Raw genomic sequence first — 19,818 nt, 5'->3', positions numbered from 1 at the left:
ATAATTAGCATGTACGAGGATAAAGTGGCCTGAAAGAGTTTGTCATGTTAGGGAAGCTCAGAAGCACCCAGAAAACAGGATCACCTTCTGGCAACCAGTTCCACAAACGTGCTACTTAGTACCAGGGATTGAACAAGAAGAGAGTAAGTTGAGTTTTGCTCTGTCCTTGATGAGTTTGAGATGTGTGGTCCATTCATGCAGTGGAAATGCACAAAAAGCAATTTGGGGTAACACCTGAAGCTCAGGGAAGGGGTTAAAGCTGGAGGAAGCAGATATTGGAGCTTAGGTCCCCAATAAGAGCATCTAGATTAATGAAGACTGCAGAGTCTTCTCTAGAAATGGCAATATTTTTAAGGCACAGGTAGAAGAGAATAAGCCAATGAAGGAAAATAAGAAGCAGCAGCCAAAAACTATTTTCAACTAGGAGAAAGATGTTTAACAGAGACCACAGAGGTGAGGCTTTCATATGCTGCAGAGAAATCAATAGAATGAGGACTAAAATAGCATTTTGGATTTAGCAGCCATGAGGATATCAGTGAATTTAGGAAGAACAATTTCAATAGTTAGGTGAGAGCAGGGGAAGAAATATGATGAAAAGAGAATTGATTTGGAGGTGAGAAAACAGAGTAAGCTTAGTGGAAAAGAGACCAAAGTTATAGAATGGGGAAAGTTGCTACCTTGATGTTCCTTAACTTATAGGTAAAGAGAATTCAGAGACCATCTACTATAGCCTCCTCATATTAGCATTGCTGAAATTGAGGCCCAGAAAGGCTGAGTGGTTTGCCCAGAGTCACACAGCATGGAATCAGGACTTAGTTCTAGTTCTCTTTATGTTGTGCAGTTTTGTTTTCCACTACAACATGCAGTTGTGTAGACGAGCACTCTCATTTTCTAGTTAAAACAGCTAGTACAGAAAGAAGAAACGTGGCATCCCTTAGGACTTCCAGCATGTTAATGGCAGATTAAATTGTGGGCTTTGGACGAGGCATCTCTGGCTCCAGTCCTCTTTCAGATACCACTGTGTGACCTTCGGTGGATGATTTTACTTTTCTGAGAAGCCGTTTCTTATCTTCATGCATATTATTCAGCAGATACTTATCTACTAAGTGTCAGGACCTGAGTTAAGTATTGGGATTCATTGGGGAACGAGGAGGAAGAGGGGAACATTCCCCTTCTTGTGGAGTGTGTGGTCTAGTGGAGGTTACAAAGAGTAAACACACTGAGAGCGCAGCATGGAAAATATGCCTGCAAGGTAAGCACAGGCCAGCTGCAGGGGCTGAGCTATGGAGTTTGAGGCACAGGGAGCAGCAGGGGTGAAAGCCTGGAGGGGAGAGGAAGCATGGTCTGTCAGAGGAACTGAAAGAAGCTCAATAGAACAGAAACCTGGAGGAAGAGGGGTGCATGGCCAGAGATAAAGCAGGGTCAGAGAGCCAAGCAGAGGGCAGATGGCAGAGTGTCTGGACTCCATCCTGTGAGCAGTGGGCAAGGGCTGGGCCGGGAAAGGGGTCACTAAAGAGCTTTCAAGTGGGCCATGATTCTGGAATTCAGTAGGCTATTAAATGACATTGGCAATTTATCCTTGCCTCTTCTGAAAATAGAGGGGGTTATAATACGACCTTATATGTTGTGATGGTCAAATATGATTTTACATTTTGTATTTTTTTTTTGGGGGGTCTACTCATAAAAGATACCTCCCCTGCCCGTATATCTCTGTTTCAAAGGAATGTATCCCCTGTGCATGGCTCACAGCAGCCAGCTAATAGGTCCACCTTCTGCCTCTTACCTCCCTAAAGCTTCAGTCCCTCTAAATGATGGTGGTTAAAAACAGTCCCTACCACCATGACAGAGACAGATGCCTGGATTATAACCGTGCTGGGTCTTCCAGGATTTGAACACAGCATGGGTTAAACCCTGTCCCCTGAAGCCTGACAGTGACTTACAGTTTATAATATGTTAGTCTTCCGGGGAAGCACAGCATTTACAGAGGTCCCACAGTACGTGAACATTACAGATTTATGTTTGAATGAAGGTAGAATAATCCCCAGTAGGGTGAATAGAAGGTGTGTGTGGCCCTTGCCACAGTTGAAAATTTGCATTAGTATGCATGATTATTTAACTCTTCTTACTAGAGCTTGCCAAATTTATTACATCACACACCTTGTCAATAAAAAAGTTTTGGGGTGTTAACTGACAAAATCTGTTTATTTATAAAGCATACATACCTACCTTACTATTATATATATTATAAACATGTTCTAAATATAGAAATTAGTAACAGGATGAAATCTAAAATTGTCAAAAATAGGAGTTCTAGAATTTTCTTCCTCCACCCAAATATGGTGCACAGAGCCCATTTTGGAAACCACCGGTCTCAACGCCCAGCCTCCATGCTGGTAGAGATCATGCCTGGCTTTGCTAACTAATATCTCCTTAGCAACTAGAGAAATACAGTCTGTCCTCAATAAATATTTTTGGGATGAACAAATGAATGAAGGATTTAACAGAATCTTAGAATGGGGTATGGCCTTAGGTGGTCAAGCCCCATGTCCCATTCAGCAGAGGCATCTCCTACCCTAAATCCCTCACAATGCGTCACTTGATTAACATCGGTATATATGCAGGGACAAAAATTCACAAGATATCCTTTCTCACTCTCAGGGCACTATAATTGATAGAAATGGCCACTTCTAATCCATCCAAAAGCTATCTCCATTCAACACTTACCATGGATCCTGACCAGCCCACTGGACATGAAATTTAAGCCTCATTAACAGTTCTTCAGATATTTGATATGATTGCCAAGACTACCTTCATTAACAAACACTTATTAAACCCAAACATTTGCTGGACTCTGTGCTCAGAGCTGGCCTACAAGGGTGGAAAAAACTGGCACCTGCTGTTGAGAAGTTCACATATGACAGGCACCTCTCAGAGATATTGCAGGTTCAATTCCAGACGGCTGCAATAAAGTGAATATTTCAATAAAGTGAGTCTCGTGAATTTTTTGGTTTCCCTGTCCATAAAAAAGTTATACTCACACTATATTATAGCTTATTAAGTGTACAGTAGCATTATGTCTAAAAAAACAATGTGCATACCTTCATTGAAATGTGCCACAGAGACACAGAGTAGGCACATGCTGTTGTAAAATGGTGCTGATAGACTTGCTCAACCCAGGGTTGCCACAAAACTTCAATGTGTAAAAAATGCAATATCTGTGAAGTGCAATAAAGTGGGATATGCCTGTAATCATTTCTCCAGTCTAAACTGCTTTAGTTATTTTAGTCATTTTTATATTATAATTCACACCTCTAGCTTGCTTGGTAGCCACTTCCTGAATACACTCAAGTCCATTGTGTTTATGATTGCCTTCCTTTGAGCATGGCATGCAGAACTGGATTTCAGATATGGCCAGAAAAGCACAGCATCAATGGCACTCTTGCAGCCCATGGTCTTAATCCTTTACAGTTATTAATGTGACCTAAACTTTTAGATCAGCTGTGTCATTATTACCTTATGTTGCACTCTTTAAGTAAAACCTCTAGTTTATTATTTTTAAAACTGAGTCACTATCAAGCCAGATTCCGAATATATTGCATAAGATCCTTTATTTGTACAATGATTTTTTTTTTTTTAATGTAGGATATTCTCTTTGTCACAGTTGAATATTTCTTGTTAGGACTAGCTCACTGTTGTAACCAGTCAAGGTATTTTTAAATATGGATTTGTGTCCCCCAGTATGTCAGCTGTCTTTACTAGGTCTATATCATCCTCATATTTAATCATTGTGGACTCATTCCTGTCATTGAGAAGATCATTCATCAATGTCAAGTATAATCCCTGAAACTTAACACTCCAGACCTCCATTAATCAACCCTCTTTGAGATGTTCAATCAGCTATTACTCCAGTTGACTATTTTCTAGGCTGCATTCTCCAGTTCATTCAAGAATATCATGGAAGCCTTTGTCAAATGTCTTACTGATATTGAGGTACACCAGGTTTGTGAGAATCCCCCAATCAACCTACCTGACAGGAAAGGAAAGACTTGTTCTTGGTGAATCTTAGAGAATACTTCTTTCTCTTTCAGGGATCTAAAAATAATGTGTCCTTTTAGCTTAACTATGTAAAATACAACTTTCTGTGGCCCATTATAACACGAGGCATTTAATATCTGCTTACTAAATAGTTGTTCATTGACTGATACCGCTGCTGTGAACTAAAGTGGCAAATAGCACACAGCAATTCAATACTCCAGTTAAGTGACCTTCATTCCCCAGTATGTATTCATCAATGTTTGCAGGAAACTTTTACTGAGCATCTGTTGTATTCCATAGGTCATATAAAGAAGTTTAAAAGCAATCCTAATTCTCAAGGAACTCAGTCAAATAACTAAAACCATCTCATATATAACTGTAATATAATATGTTGCATGATATTAGAGGTATAGATGTAGGTTATATTGCAAAAATCATGAAATTGCATATGAATTTAGTTTGGGAAAGATCTGAGGCTATAGACTGATCTTTCTAGGACCTTGGATTAAATTTGTTAGATTTTCAAAGCCCTAGTCTCTTGACTGTAAAATGGAAAAAAAGTATACTCTATTTCATATGATTTATTTGCTGATTAAATGATGTTATCTGAGTGCCTAGGTTAATAAAATGTTGATTACAACTATTTAAGAAGGTTATTGGACTTTATATTATTGGACTACATTGCACACAGTTGGTATATTTTAGGAAGGTTACTGTACTAAATATAGCTATTTAGAAAGATTATTGATTCTATCTAGCTGTTGCCTCTTAAGGTTATAGATTTAGGAACATTTAGATTCTATCTGATCCATGGTCACATGGTAAATCCTAACTTCAGCCAAAACTCCTGCCAGTGTGGTGTTTTTAAGATGGCGTATATTACTTCCAGTGTATTTCAATAATCAGAAACAAACAGTGGGGGGTACAAATGTAGCTTAAATGGTTGAGTGCCTGCTTTCCATGTACAAGGTCCCAGGTTTGATCCCTGGTACCTCCTAAAAAACAAACAAAACAAAAACAACAAAAAAGCCAGCTCTCTTTGGGGAGTGACATAACTCAGTGGTTGAATGCCTGCTTCCCATGTATGAGGTCGTGGGTTCACTCCCTGGTACCTCCTAAAACAACAACAACAAAGAAAAAGCACAGTGGAAATAGAAAGAGGGTATGCGAGTATAGGGAAAAAAGACAAGAAAACTAGAAAAACGCTTAGATTCTATTAGATCTGTCATATCATCTGCATAAGTGGAGAGCACTCTTACTACTCATTGAGCTATTTTGTCAATTGTGTTAAAAACCGTAACTCATTAGATGTTCCTAAGCTTGTCATCACATCTAACCTGTGTTCCTGATGCTCATTTGGCTCAAAGTTAGACACACTAGCTGCCCGCAGTTGCTATGAGCCCTAGAAGAGTTGGTAAACACAAGGCAGATATTACTTATCTATAAACAACAGAAAACCCAGCTGACTTACTTGCCTCACCCTTTAAGGAATTTAGGTGGTGCTGGGTCTGATATAGCGGTCTCTTTTCATCTCTGCCTCCCTCACCCACTAGACCTTCTTCCTTTTGTTGTACCATGATTCTAAGATAGCTATTGCAGCTCTGGGCTTCATGCCTACTTTCTAGGGAAAAAGAAGGGGAGAATGGCTAATGGAATATACTAGTCAAATTCATCCCTTTTAAAAGATTTCCCAGACACCCCCTGTAGCATTTTGATATGGTTATGAATTCCAAAAATAGATATTGGATTATGTTTGTAATCTGGTCTGTACCTGGGCATGATTGGGCCACATCATTAAGGTGGGGACTCACAGATAAAAGGCATGGCAAAGAACAGAGTTGAGGGTTTTTTGACTTTGGAGTTTTGATGTTAGCGTTTGATACTGAAGCTTAAACTGGAGCCCTGGAAAGTCAGCTCACAGAGGAAAGAGAAGCAAGCCCCAGGAAGAGAAGAATGCTGAGCCCAGGAAAAAGCAAGCCCTGGGAAGAGAGGAACTCTGAACCCAGTGAGAAGAAAGACCCTAGAAGGAAACCTGAACCCTCGCAGACGTGGGCAGCCATTTTTCTCCAACACATGGAAATAGACTTTGGTGAGGCCATATGTTTTATGGCCTGGTATCTGTAAACTCCTACCCCAAATAAATATCCTTTATAAAACCAACCAATTTCTGGTATTTTGCATCAGCACTCTTTTGGCTGACTAATATACCTCCAACTTCTCTTTGACAGAAAGTATATTTAAAGGCCTCTTCTAGTTTCAACAGAGTACTGAAAAATGATATTTCATCTTTCCAGTAAGCAAGAGCAAAGGAGAAAAGAGTTATAAGTGGATTTTAGGGAGTCTCTTACCTTTAGATGACTTCTCTTTTTCTTTTCACTTCCTTTTAGTAATGCAAAACTTACAGATTAACACTATATAGCTCTGGTCAAATATATTCTTTTTAACCCCCTGAGGAAAGACATCCCTATGATGCAGACTCTATTTTTTAGCTCAGAAAGAACTATTTCAGTCTGAATAACTTCTAATGTCAACAACTGAGGGCTGTATGTTTTCAGTTTTCATGGCCACTGAAAAAGTTTGGTTGGTAAATTCTAAAATAATGGTGATAAAGGATAGAAAAGGTGATAACGGGAAAGTTTTGTAGGTAGGTGTGAACATATCTTATGTTCTTGGAACAGTGCAGGATAATTGATATCTCTTCACCAAAACAGTTTGTTGACTTTAGAGATTCAGCATTTCACTGAGCCACAGCTTTGTCACATAAGGCTCTTGTTTGTATTCCTATTTTGGTATTCGTTTCCAGGCTCTTTCCCTTTTGTGATTTTTTTTTTCCAGTTAATTTTTCTATAGTTTAATAGCTTTTTAGCTCTCATTTCTGATTCCTGGCTTCATGATGCTGCATGTAGGGACTTGAACAGTGAACCCAGTAGGTTACTTAGATATATGTTTCTTAGTTCTATAAACAGAGTCAAAGTGATCTCATTTTAATTTTGGGAATCCCAGTTGCTATATGCCTTTTCCATAGACAGTTAAAATTCATCAGTTACAAAAGCAATCAGATTTTTTTTTTCTTTAAAATGTTATTACCATGAATTTTTAAATGACTTTTAAACAATTATGAGAATTCTCTTAATGAATAATCTCTATGACCATATAAGTGCTAAGAGTAACTGATGTACCATTAACTCTACTTTCCTCCATCCCTCTCCTTAAAACTTGATATTCTCATGAATTTTTTTGCTTCTTCTGAGAGCCCTACTCTTGGGACTATGCAAGTTACATCTGCCTAAGTTTTAAGCTTTCCATAGTAAGAAATGTAGACAACCTTCTCCCCTTTTTTTTTTTTTTTTTTTTTGAGGAATTAGGGGCCAGGGATTAAACCTGGGACCTGGTATGTGGGAAGCTGTTGCTCAACCACTGAGCCACGTCAGCTGCCCTGAGTTGGTTTTTACATTTGTTTTCCTTGTTGTTTGTTTTTGGTTTTTTCCTTAGGAGTTAATGAAACCGAACCCAGGTCCTCCCATGTGGGAAGCAGGTGCTCAACTGCTTGAGCCACATCCTCTCCCCAACCTTTTCCTTTATTATGCATGAACTAGAGTGGAAGGTTGGTACTGAGTGACCATCCATTTCTAAGACCGTCACCCTCCCTTTCTCAATCCCTGGTACTAAGCACTTTTGAGGAATGCTTGCCAGAAGGTAACCCTGATTTCTTAAAACTGTTATTTAAGCATTGAATTGAACTTTTATCAAACAAGCAACTTGATTCGTAGCATATATTCATCTAACTAATCCTTTTTACTAAGAGGAAGTTAAAGGGGATTCCTCATCTCCCCATAAAAGGAACACAAAGAGAATAGAAAAGAATGCAGAATCTCTTGCCCTCTAAAGGGATATGGCAGATAATTTGAAATTATAATGGTGATATGCTTTGATAAGGGTGAGTCAAAATACTGTGGGAGCACAGGTGCCCAGCACCAAATGCAGATCTGGATGGTCAATGAAGACTTGTTGAAGGGATCCAAATCTTAACTGTGACATAAAGAACAATGGAAATTAGTCAAGCAGGCAAAAGAGCATGCACAGAGACCCAGAGAGAAAACATAGTGCATTTAAGGAACTATACATACATCAGAAGAAATGGAGTGCAGTGTGTAAATTAGGGGCAGCAGGAGGCAGGAGAGGAAGGTGAGCAGGGGCCATATCATTAAAAGCCATGTGACCTAGGTAAAGCACGTAGACTTCAGCTCAAGGGCAAGGGGGAACCCTTGAAATGGGGGTGACATGTTCAAAGTTGTGCTTTAGAAAGATGACAGTAAACCTGCAAGATTGTATTTCACAAATGAGAAATGAGGCTCAGAAAAACTAAGAACCTTGTCTTTGGTAACATAGCTAGTAAGTTGACAGAGCCAGGATTCCAGTCCAGATCTTACATTAAAACCAATGCATGATCTTTCAGCTATGGTAGGGATTTTCAAACTGCAGGTTATAACCCATTAGGACATCTTAAGTTCAATTTAATGTGATCAACCAAAATTTTTTAATACAGTAGAATAGTTGGAAAATAGTAGAAAAGATCATTGCATAGATTATAATAAATGTAAGAATAGTTTTATAAAGGTTTATATATCTGTTATACATGTATGTGAAATGTATATATGTGTCTGTATATATGTACGTACATAGCTGACTACAAGGACATGATGCAAAATGCATCTCTCCCTATGTTGCAGTCAGAGAAGTAGGAAACCACTGAGCATTTGCAAAAAGCATGCATGCTCCTCATCTACCATCCCTTCTGTTTTAGTTTCCTAGGCTGCTCATCCAGATACCATGCAATGAGTTGGTTTAAACAATGGGAATTTATTAGCTCATAGTTTGGGGCTATGAGAAAGTCCAAATCAAGGTGTCATCAAGTTGATACTTTCTTCCCTAAGATTGGTGTTCCAGGATGCCAATGATTCTTGTTCCTGGGCTCTTTTGTCACATGGCAATGCAAATGGCAGCTTTCCTGATCTCTCCCTTCTCCAGATACCATTGACTTACAGCTTCTTGCTTCCCATGGTTTTCTCTGTCTGTCTGAATTTCATTCTGCTTATGAAGGACTATAGTAATAGGATTAAGATGCATCCTGATTGAGGTGGTCCACACCTTAACTGAAGTAACCTCATCAAAACATCTTAGTTACCATGGGTTCACACCCACAGGAATGGATTAATTTTAAGAACATGTTTTTCTACCATAAATACAGTTCTAAACCAACCACACCTTCCTACTTCCCTCATTGACTTATTGATTTCTCCATTTATTTATGTATTACATAAAATATTTGGATGCCTGTTATGTGCACAGCATACTACTCAAGACTATAGGAATAGGGATACAAAGACATATCAGAAGCCTTAGGTTTTTACCTACTTCCCTATTGTGGTGCTAGATTTGTGTAGATCTACTAAACTTAATCCAGGCATTTTGTGACCTGTAGTTTACATTAATCTGTTAGGCTAAGCTTCATACCTTTTCATTTACAATCTTTGCCAATGCTAAGGACAGATTCCAAAGTGCTCTCTATATTATTTCTGCATTCAAGATAATGTGTAATCAAGTATAAGCCATTGGTAGGTCAATTGCTTTCCTGTCATTGTCTTTGCAACTAATAAATAATCAGTGGGATAAGAAAGGGCAGTAAGAGATAGTTTTAATGTTAGTACTCATAAATATCCAACATCTTAAAGAAGTGTTTTAATATTTATATGCATGGAATACCCTCCCCTCTGGAGATCTGGCTGAGGATTCATATTAACCAATCCACAAATAGAATGCAAGAGCCATCGTTTTACTCAGACTTTCAATCCTGAACAAGCACCCTTGAAAATGCTCAAACTTGGCCAGTAACTCTGTCTCTCAGTTTCTAAAGTGTCGAGAGCTTTGTGTAGTAGGTTGGGAGAGATATTTTCCTGAATACAGACATGATCAGTTTTCCAGGGTGAGGTCAGCAGGAAGCCCATTCCTGAGTCTTGCTCTTCTTAGCCTGAGCAGATATCCTTAGACCACTTGCTCTATCAGTTTCTTCATGAGAAATCAAGCCCAGAGAAGGCCAGTCATGTCACAGGCTCAGTTAACACTCAGTCAAGAGTGTGAAGTATAGTTGTGTTTTACATGATAGGTTAACCTTCAAAGTTAGATGCACTGCAAGACTAGCACACAATCAAAGTCCTTGAAATTCCCTTAAACCACCTCTTTGTAGTACATATGATATTGTGTACAACATTCATAGTAGTTCTTGTTGACATCATAGTTTAAAGCCATGAGATAGGCCAAAGGAAGACAAAAGAGGAAAATCTGAGAGAGAGCTTAGTGGTTAACCAAAAAGATTCTAAAACCAAACTTTCTTGTTTTGAGGCCAGGCTCTCCCACTCAATGTAACTGTGTGGCCTTGAGGAAATTACTTACCCTCTCTCTGCTTCCATTTATCTGTAAAATGGGCATAATTATAGTACTTATATCAGAGTGTTGTTATGAGGATTTAACTGAGTTGTGTGTGTGTGTGTGTATACACACACTATATATAGACAGTAGAATGGCACCTGAAATTTAATAAACATTATATATGTTTACACTAATATATAGATAATATACAGGCACATGTTTGGGCATTCACAACATTCTGCTGTTAAGATTAGTGTTAATTCTTTAGGAATGAAGTGAAGTAGGGTGGCCCATTCTAAAATGTTGTTACTTGTCTGCTTGGTAGATTTATTTTCAACTTGCCTGGAAGGTTCCAACTGACCTGACCTCATGTATTCTTTTTTTTTTTAGGAGGTACCAGGGATTGAACCCAGGACCTCATACATGGGAAGCAGGTGCTCAATCACTGAGTTACACATGCTCCCCTCTTTACTTTTTAAATAACTATAAAGTTATAGTTATTGTATATATTTATAGTTAATTATTTTTTAACTTTTTGTTTTGAAATTATTATAGATTCACGGGAAGTTGCTATTTAGTACAAAGAAGTCCCATGTACCTTTCATACAGTTTTCCTCACTGGTTACATCATACACAATTATAGTGCAATATCAAAACTGGGAAACTGTCATTGGTAAAATGTGTGTATATAGTTCTTTGCCATTTTATCACATATGTAGCTTCGTGTAACTACCTCCACACTCAAGATACTAAACTATTCCATCACCAAAGAGATTTCCTCATGCTACCCTTTATAATTACACCCCTTTCCTGCCATTATTCCTAACGCTTTGTAGTCACTACTATTTTCCATCTGCATAATTTTGTCATTTTGAAATTGTTATATCAATAAAATCACATATCTAGAAAAGTATGTGGCCTTTTGAGGTTGGCTTTTTTTCACACAGCATAATGCTGTGACATATCCAAGTTGTTGTGGGTATCAATAATCTGTTCCTTGTTATTGCTGAGTAGCATTCTATAGTATGGCATGCCACAGTTCACTGAACCATTCACCTATATATCGAGAGGACATTTTGGTTGTTTCCAGTTTGGGGCTATTACAATTAGAGCTGCAATTAAAAATCCTGTAGAGTTTTTTGTGTGGACATGTTTTCATTTCTCTCAGATAAATGCCTAAGAATGCAATTGCTGAGTTGTATAATGAGTGTATGTTTAGATTTTAAAGAAACAGCCAAACTATTTTCTAGAGAAACTATACCATCTTAACCTTCTTACCAGTAATGTGGAACAGACCCAGTTTGTCTGCATCCTTGCCAGCATTTGGTATTATCATTATTTTAGCCATTCTGATAGATGTGTAGTGATAGCTTATCATTGTCTTAATTTGAATTTCTTCAGTGGCTATTGATGTTGAACGTCTTTTCATGTACTTATTTGCTATGCTTATATTCTTAGTGGAATTTCTCTAGTATCTTTTACCCATTTTCTAACTGGATTGTTTGTGTTTTTAATTGAGTTTAGAAGTTCTATATTTATTCTAGATATGAGCCCTTTGTCAGTTATGTGGTTTGCAAATATTTTCTCTCAGTCTGTAACTTGTCTTTTCATCCTCTTAATAGGATCTTTCACAGATAATTTTTTTTTTATTTTAATGAAGTCCAATTATTTTTTGGATTGTACTTTTGGTACCATGTCTTAGAACTCTGTTAGGTCCTAAAGACTGTCTCCTACTTATCTTCTAAATGTCTTACAGTTTTACTTTTTGTAATTCATAATTCATAATTCATTTTGAAGTGATTTTTGTATAATATGTTAGGTTTAGATCAAGGTCCCTATTTTTGCCTTTGGATATTCCATAGTTCCAGGACCATTTGTCAAGAAGACTGTCCTTCTTTCATGGAATTGCTTTGTTCATTTATCAAAAATCAGGTGGCCCTACCTGTATAGGGCTATTTCTGGGTTCTCTAAATTGGTATTAATTCTTCTTTAGGGAAACGGACTTGGCCCAGTGGTTAAGGCATCCGTCTACCACATGTGAGGTCCGCGGTTCAAACCCCGGGCCTCCTTGACCCTTGTGGAGCTGGCCCATGCGCAGTGCTGATGCGCGCAAGGAGTGCTGTGCCACGCAGGGGTGTCCCCCGCGTAGGGGAGCCCCACGCGCAAGAAGTGCGCTCCGTAAGGAGAGCCGCCCAGCGCTAAAGAAAGTGCAGCCTGCCCAAGAATGGCGCCGCCCACACTTCCCGTGCTGCTGATGACAACAGAAGCGGACAAAGAAACAAGATGCTGCAAATAGACACAGAGAACAGACAACGGCGGGGGGGGGGGGGGGGGGCGGAGAGATTAAATAAATCTTTAAAATAATAATAATAATAATAATTCTTCTTTAAACATTAGGTAAAATTCTCCAGTGAAACCATCTGGGCCTGGAGATTTCTATTTTAGGAAGTTATACATTATGAATTCAGTGCCCTGAATAGGGCTATTCAGATTGTTCCTATTATATTGTGTGAGTTGTGGTTTTCAATTTTCAAGGTATTGGTCTATTTCACGTAAGTTGTCAAATTCACATGTGTAAAGTTGTTCACAGTATATTCCCTTATTAACCTTTGGATCCCTGTAGGGTCTGTAGTAACACCTTTTGCTTCATTCCTGATATTATAGTAATTTGCATCATCTCTTTTTTTTTTTTTTTTTTTGGTCAATTTATTTATCTTTTCAAAGAATCGGCTTTTTTATTCTTAATTTTCTCTAGTGTTTTTCTGTTTCCACTTCCATTGATTTTTTTTTTCCTTATTATTTCCTCCCATCTGCTTGCTTTGTATTTGCTCTTCTTTTTCTAGTTTCTTAAATTGGTAGAGCTTAGATTATTGTTTTGAGAATTTTCTTTTTTCTAATGTAAGCTTTAGTGCTTTAAATTTCCCTCTCAGTACTGTTTTAGCTACATCCCACAAATTTCAGTTGCCATATTTTCATTTTCATTCCATTCAATGTGTTTTTTAAATTGCCCTTGACATCTCTTCTTTGACCCAGCGATTACTTAGAAATGTACTGTTTAGTTTCCACGTGTTGGAAATTTTCCTATATTCTTTCTCTTTTTGATTTTGATTTTGATTCCATTGTAATCAGAGGACATTGTAGATTTTTTCCTTTTTGTTTTAAACTTAAAATAGCCTCATATGACTGTGGATTTATCTATTTGCCCATTTAGGTTTGTCAAATTTTGCTTTATAGTTTCAAAGTTTGTTATTGGCATCACACAAATTTAGATTTGCCATACCTTACTGGTGGATTGATAATGATTTCATCATGACTTGTCTCTCTTTATCTCTAGTAATGTTTTTGCCTTAAAGTGTAGTTCAGGGATTCTTAACCAGAGGCCATGTACTCTGCGAGCTGGAATTGAAAAAAATCAACTTACTATCTTTATTTTCTCTGACCTCTAACTGAAATCTAGCATTTCCTTCACTTATGAATGTATGCAATAAACAAATTACAGTACCATTTATTTCACCTGACTGGCAAAGGAGTCCATAGAACAAAAAAGGCTAAGAACCCCTGGTCTAGTTTGTCTGATACTGATATAGATATACAATTTTTTTTGTTTGTTTAATGTTTGCTTAGTATATTTTTTCTGTCCTTTTACTTTTGACATTTCTGGATCCTTATATTCAGAGTGTGTCTTTTGTAAGAGGCATATATTTAGGTTTAGTTTTGTTTTCACATTCAGTCAGGCAATATCTGTATTTTCATCCATATTGTAGTATTTAGTCTGTTTATATTTAATGAAATCACCGATATAATTTGGTTACAATCTACCCTCTTACTCTCCATTTTTTACTTGTTCTACTTATTATATATTCATTCTTTTCTCTCTGACTTTTGAAATATCAATTAAACATTTTGTATGATCCAATTTTTTTCACAACCAAGTTTGTTATATTTTTACTCTACTTTTATACGTTTAATACTCAAGAGATTACAACATGCATTCTTGGTTTGTTTTTTGTTTGTTTTTGTAGTTCTAGATAAATTCGTACTTTTACCATTTCTTGAACAATGCAAGGAACTTAGAGAACTTTAACTCTCCATTTAATCCCTCCTATCTTTTAGGCTATGTTTCATGGATTTAAAATCTACATATGTTTAAACCCAATAATATACTCTGTTTAATATGTTAGATACTCATTTATTTCAATCATTTCCATTGTTCTTTGTTTCTTCCTGAATATCTCTTCTTCCATCTGGGATATTTTTCCTTTTTTCTTACTAAATCTCTTTATATCTCTTGTTATAGGGCAAATATTTTCAGTTTTTATTTTCTTAATTTTTTTTTAACCTTTATTTTTGAAGGATATTTTTTTTCCTGGTCTGGAATTCAAGTTAGCAAATTTTTTTAAAATTATGTTAACATTTAAAAAATAGCATTCCATTACTTTCTGGCTTTAATTTTTCATTAAAGTCTGCTGTCAGTATACTGTTACTCCTTTGAAGATTTTTTTTCTCATTTACTGCATTAAAAGTTTTCTCTTTGGTTTTTGGTTTTCAGTAGTTTGACTACAGTGTGCTTCTGGGGGGGGTGAGTGTTTGCTATTTTTTCTGTTTTATTCTACTTAGAGTTTTGGAGGTTTTTTAAAAGATTTATTTTTATTTCTCTCCCTCTACCGCCCCCCCCCCCCCACGCCGGTCGTCTGCTTTCTGTGTCCATTCGCTCTTTGCTCTTCTGTGTCCGCTTGTATTTTTGTCAGTGGCAACCGTAATCTGTGTCTCATTTTGTTGCGTCATCTTGCTGCATCAGCTCTCCATGTGTGCAACACCACTCCTGGGCAGGCTGCGCTTTTTTCACGCTGGGCGGCTCTCCTTACAGAGCGCACTCCTTGCGCGTGGGGCTCCCCTACACGGGGGACACCCCTGCGTGGCACGGCACTCCTTGCACGTGGCAGCACTGCACATGGGCCAGCTCACTACATGGATCAGGAGGCCCTGGGCTTGAACTTTGGACCTCCCATGTGGTAGAACGGATGCCCTATCTGTTGGGCCAGATCCTTTTCCCCTGCTTAGAGTTTTTAGAGCTTACTGAAGCTGTGGTTTAATGTACTTCATCAGTTTTGGGAAGTTTTCAGCTAGTGTCTCTTTATTGTTTCTGCCCTGTTCTCTCTATATATTTTTTTTCATTCTGAGACTCTGGTAACCCAAAAATATTAGAAATTTTTGTATAGATACATGTTTACTGCACTTTGTTCTGTATTTCTTTTTGTTTTTGTCAGTGTTTCAGTTTGGTTATTTTTGAATGGCCTCTCTTCCAGTTTACTAATCTTGTCTTCTGCTGTGTCCGATCTTTTTTTTTATTTAAGATTTATTTTGTATTATTTCTCTTCCTTTCCCCCGCCCCCTCCCCCTACCTCAATTGTCTGTTCTCTGTGTACATTTGCTGTGTGTTCTTCTGTGACCGCTTCTATCCTTATCAGCGGCACCTGGAATCTGTGTTTCTTTTTTAAATAAATATATTGAGTCCTTCATTTTCATTGTAGTTTTCAGGGCCTGGTTCATAGTATATACTCATAAAATTTTACATTTGAATCTAAATATACACTGACTTTGGAAAAGTTATATAAAGGTTGGTTGTCAGCATTCTCTTTTTTCATGTTAGTTTTTATTGGTGAGTCCTTATAGGACAGCAGGCTCTCCTTTGTTCTTGAGCCTTTGTCTCATAAACCTTATATCAGTGACATTCCTAAAGGCTACATCTCCTCCACCAAGCTGCCACTCAAGACACTGGAGGACATCCCTACCATTTCAAGGATCACATTTAATGAGAGGGAGGATGGGTTTACTTCCTTCTCTTGAAGCTCATGTCTCAGTGTTATACCACAGAAAATAAGCTAGTGATGCTCAACTTCAGTCCTTTCTCAAATTGCCTGATTTCCCAAGTGTTATACCACAAATTTTCACTCATTGCAGCTTTATTCTAATCTCCTTCTTCTGGTAGTAAAGCCAAAGTTGGTGAAAACAGGCAAATATTTTATGAGTTGCTTTAATCTGGGCACTTATGTGAATGAAAACTAAGAAATGCCAAAAAAGCAAAACTACTAGATCTAAGTGTTTTAGGAATGAGGGACATGGCAATATGAACAGACTTAGATGTCCTTAATTCCAATTTAGAGTCTAAATCCGGATAACAAGTTTTTATGAGTGTGTGCAGTTTCCAAGGCTCAAACCAAATTCACTGGAAAACGCATACCAAAAAATGTAAAGCAGTAGACTTCAGTAGTAATTTTAAGACCATTTGAGTCTAAATGTAGTTGGAGGATACAAGGTCCTAAATTACCTTTTGGGTCATTTTTTTCTGAGAGTGTTTTTATTCAAACTTAGCTATACCAGATAAAGTATGTTCAGAATCTCCTTCAAGTGTGTTTTAGAATCTAGAAGATCCTCATAATTTTTATGAGGATTTTCAGACCAAGGATATGACAGTGATGATGATGACAATAGCTAATATTCATAATTGTCATTAAACGCATCATATATGCCCTGTATTGACTCACTTTACATGCATTGCTTCTTGAGCTATTTTCAACTATCTTTTTATGACTCTCTTGAGGTTATTATCTTTCTCCTAGTGGTTAATACCCTGGAATTTGAAGTGGGCAAACCTGGATATAAATCCTAACTTCACCATTTTTGTGGTCCTTGGGCATATTACATAACATCTCAGATCCTCTCTTTTTTCACCTCTAGAATGAATATGACACTTTATCTCATAGATTTCTTGGAGGCTTGAATGAATTAATGCATGTTAAACCTGTAGCACAGTGACCAGTTCATATTGAGCACTTGACAAATGTTAGCCCTTATTTTTTCTTACTGTTCTACTACTAGTGGTCAAGATATCCTTTACTATACCAACCAAGGAGAGAATGTAAAGAATAAAAAAGGTCGAAAAATATTTTTTAAAAGCAGATTGCAGGAGCTAGTGATAATGTATTCTAAACTCGCTTAGTTCCCAGGCCAGGGCTTAGGAAATGTGGTTCTTTAACATTTATTTGAAGTTCCATCAAATTTATTAAATTAATGAATCCTTATTCATTCAACAAATATTTGTTGACTGAGATTTGAACAATGACCCTACTCTGATGGAACTTAGAATCTACTGGGGAAGACAAATATTTAATATTTAATTAAAGCTACTCCTTGAGTACTACCAAGAAGAAGTGCCGGGTACTGTAAACATATTCCAAAATGTGGAGGGCCACGAAAAGCGTCTCTGAGAAAGTGAAAGTGACACTTAATTGGAGACTTTAAGAGTGAGAAGTTAACCAAGAAAAGTTGGTAGTAAAAGGGGCACAAGAGGCATTTGAGGCAGAAGAGCAACACAAGAGAAAAACCGAATGCGAAAAGGAGCTTGGCATTGTAAGTAAGTGAAAGAAGAGCCTCTTCCCAACACCAGGCAGACTTAAAAAGAACTGAAATTTAGTAGTTGGATAAGTCATTCAGTTCTTCATGGTACCTTCCTTCTCTTCTGTGGACTAAGAGGTGCACAGATAACAGTAGAGAAGTGGTTCCCAGTTTTCTGCAGATATCCAACATTCTCAGTTTATCCAGGAACGTGAGTCCCCTGACTCCCAGAGATCTAGCCCATTTCTCATGCCATCACTCAATTACAGGGATGTGGGATGCCTTATTAATTTGATAAGTGTGCCCTCCTGCAGTTAAAGGTCAACTTTTAAGGGCTTGAGGCAGTAGTTCTCAAACTTCAACATGCATCAGAATTACCTGGAGGGTTTGTTAACCCACAGACCCTCTGGCCCCATGCCTAGAGTTTTTGATTCAGTAGGTTTAGGATGGGGTCCTCAAATTTGCATTTTCAAGCTGCCCAGTGATGCTGATGCTGTTGACCTGAGTTCTGTACTTGGAAAATCACTCGTTTAAAGTGTCTTTCTTCTTTCTGCAGTTTATCATTCACCATTAGTTCTTTTTAAAAAAAAAAAAAAAAAATTGCTCACAGAGTGCCCAAAAGGCTAAATACTAAAATCAAAGCTATTCTTGTGGGTAACTGCCTCATTTGCCTAAGGGAACTGTATCTTTTTGTGGCCATGGCTTTCCATTAATATCTGCATTCCCAGTACTTAGCACACAGTACTTAACATGTTTGTTACATGAATTATCAGTGAGGAAATCACAGAGTTGATCTAGCTCAGTGACTTGAGAAGGGTTTCTACGTTATTCTTAGAAAGTTTTCGTGATTCCTTTCAGACTGCAAGGGCTTCCAGGAGAATAAATTATTGTCACAGCCAGAAATTGCAGAGTCAGGATATGCTTGTATTTTAAGTACTTTCTTGGATTAAAAAACTGATTTGCTAACAGGATTACAAAATGCCAAGTTTGCTGAGATTCAAATTGTTTATACACGTTTGGTTCAATCAGTACATTTCTGTTTCTAATTACAGTCTTAATTTTTTTGACACCTGCACATTTCTCAGAGAAAACCAGCTACAATAATTGCACAGGTATAACATAACTAAAACAAGGCTGATAACCACCAGTGTGTCACCTACGCCATGTGTCAAATGAATTCAGCGGTGCTGTACCATAATTCACTTTGTGATTCAGAAACCAGTTTGCTATTTTGCCCATTGCCACTCTCCCAGTGTTGTTAAACATTTTTAATGAACACGAACAATTTTTCTCATTCCAGAAGCATGAAGTTTTAGTAGATGATGCAACATAATTTTCATTTGTGATTCTTTATTTATGTTTGTCCTTGGAATCTCTGTATTTGGATAAAAGAAAAAGAAAACTGCCCAAGAGTACCGTAATTTTCCAATAAGTAATGTTTACAATCTGGAAATATATTACTGCCACCAATCAAATTGATTACAGACTCATAGTCTAGTTCCTAAAGTTTGGAGCTAGTTTTGAGGTGAGCCATCCATGAAACTGACCCATGCACTGACTGGCTCAAAGTCTTCCATGGATTGTGATGAACCAACTTGAATAATTCCATACCCAGTTTTAGTGGATCTTCACACCAGCTGCCACCTGCAATATTGCAAGTGACTTCCCTGTAGGCTCTAATAACCAGAGTCCTAGTTAGAAAAAAAGTAATTTCAGCATCAGCTGACAATTATTTTTTTGCCTTGATTATTTATCCCTGCCCCTTTATTTGATTGAACTGGATGTGCTGCTGGATTTGTCCTTTCTGAAAGTTCAGCACTAAAGAAAATCTTGGTGATAGCTTCACTTATTCTTCCCTAAATATAAATGTCCGAAAATTTGACCTGATGGGTCAAAAGATCAGTGCTAAGAGTGTACTCAACTAGGAGAACTCAGCTGAGGTGAGGAACATTTCCACACATG

At 37.6% G+C, this 19,818-nt stretch overlaps 1 protein-coding gene across 6 annotated transcripts in view; it reads left to right on the top strand.

Annotated features, from left to right (window-relative positions):
* Window positions 1–19,818, top strand: part of PARD3B (par-3 family cell polarity regulator beta) — a 1,119,500-nt gene that overhangs the window by 955,653 nt on the left and 144,029 nt on the right. Inside the window, exon 21 of one of the 6 annotated variants that reach the window (XM_023587431.3) lies at window positions 2,659–2,771. The exons of the other annotated variants lie outside the window; for them this stretch is intronic. Within the exon in view, the coding sequence (XP_023443199.1) occupies window positions 2,659–2,668 (10 nt within the window). The 3' untranslated portion in view covers window positions 2,669–2,771. Of the gene's footprint in view, window positions 1–2,658; window positions 2,772–19,818 lie in introns of those variants that run through there. 6 annotated transcript variants of the gene reach the window in all.

The sequence above is a fragment of the Dasypus novemcinctus genome, chromosome 7 (genome assembly GCF_030445035.2).
Source record: "Dasypus novemcinctus isolate mDasNov1 chromosome 7, mDasNov1.1.hap2, whole genome shotgun sequence".
Lineage (NCBI taxonomy): Eukaryota > Metazoa > Chordata > Mammalia > Cingulata > Dasypodidae > Dasypus > Dasypus novemcinctus.
The sequence above is the reverse complement of the archived record's forward strand: the minus strand, read 5'-3'. Positions and strand labels throughout refer to the sequence as shown.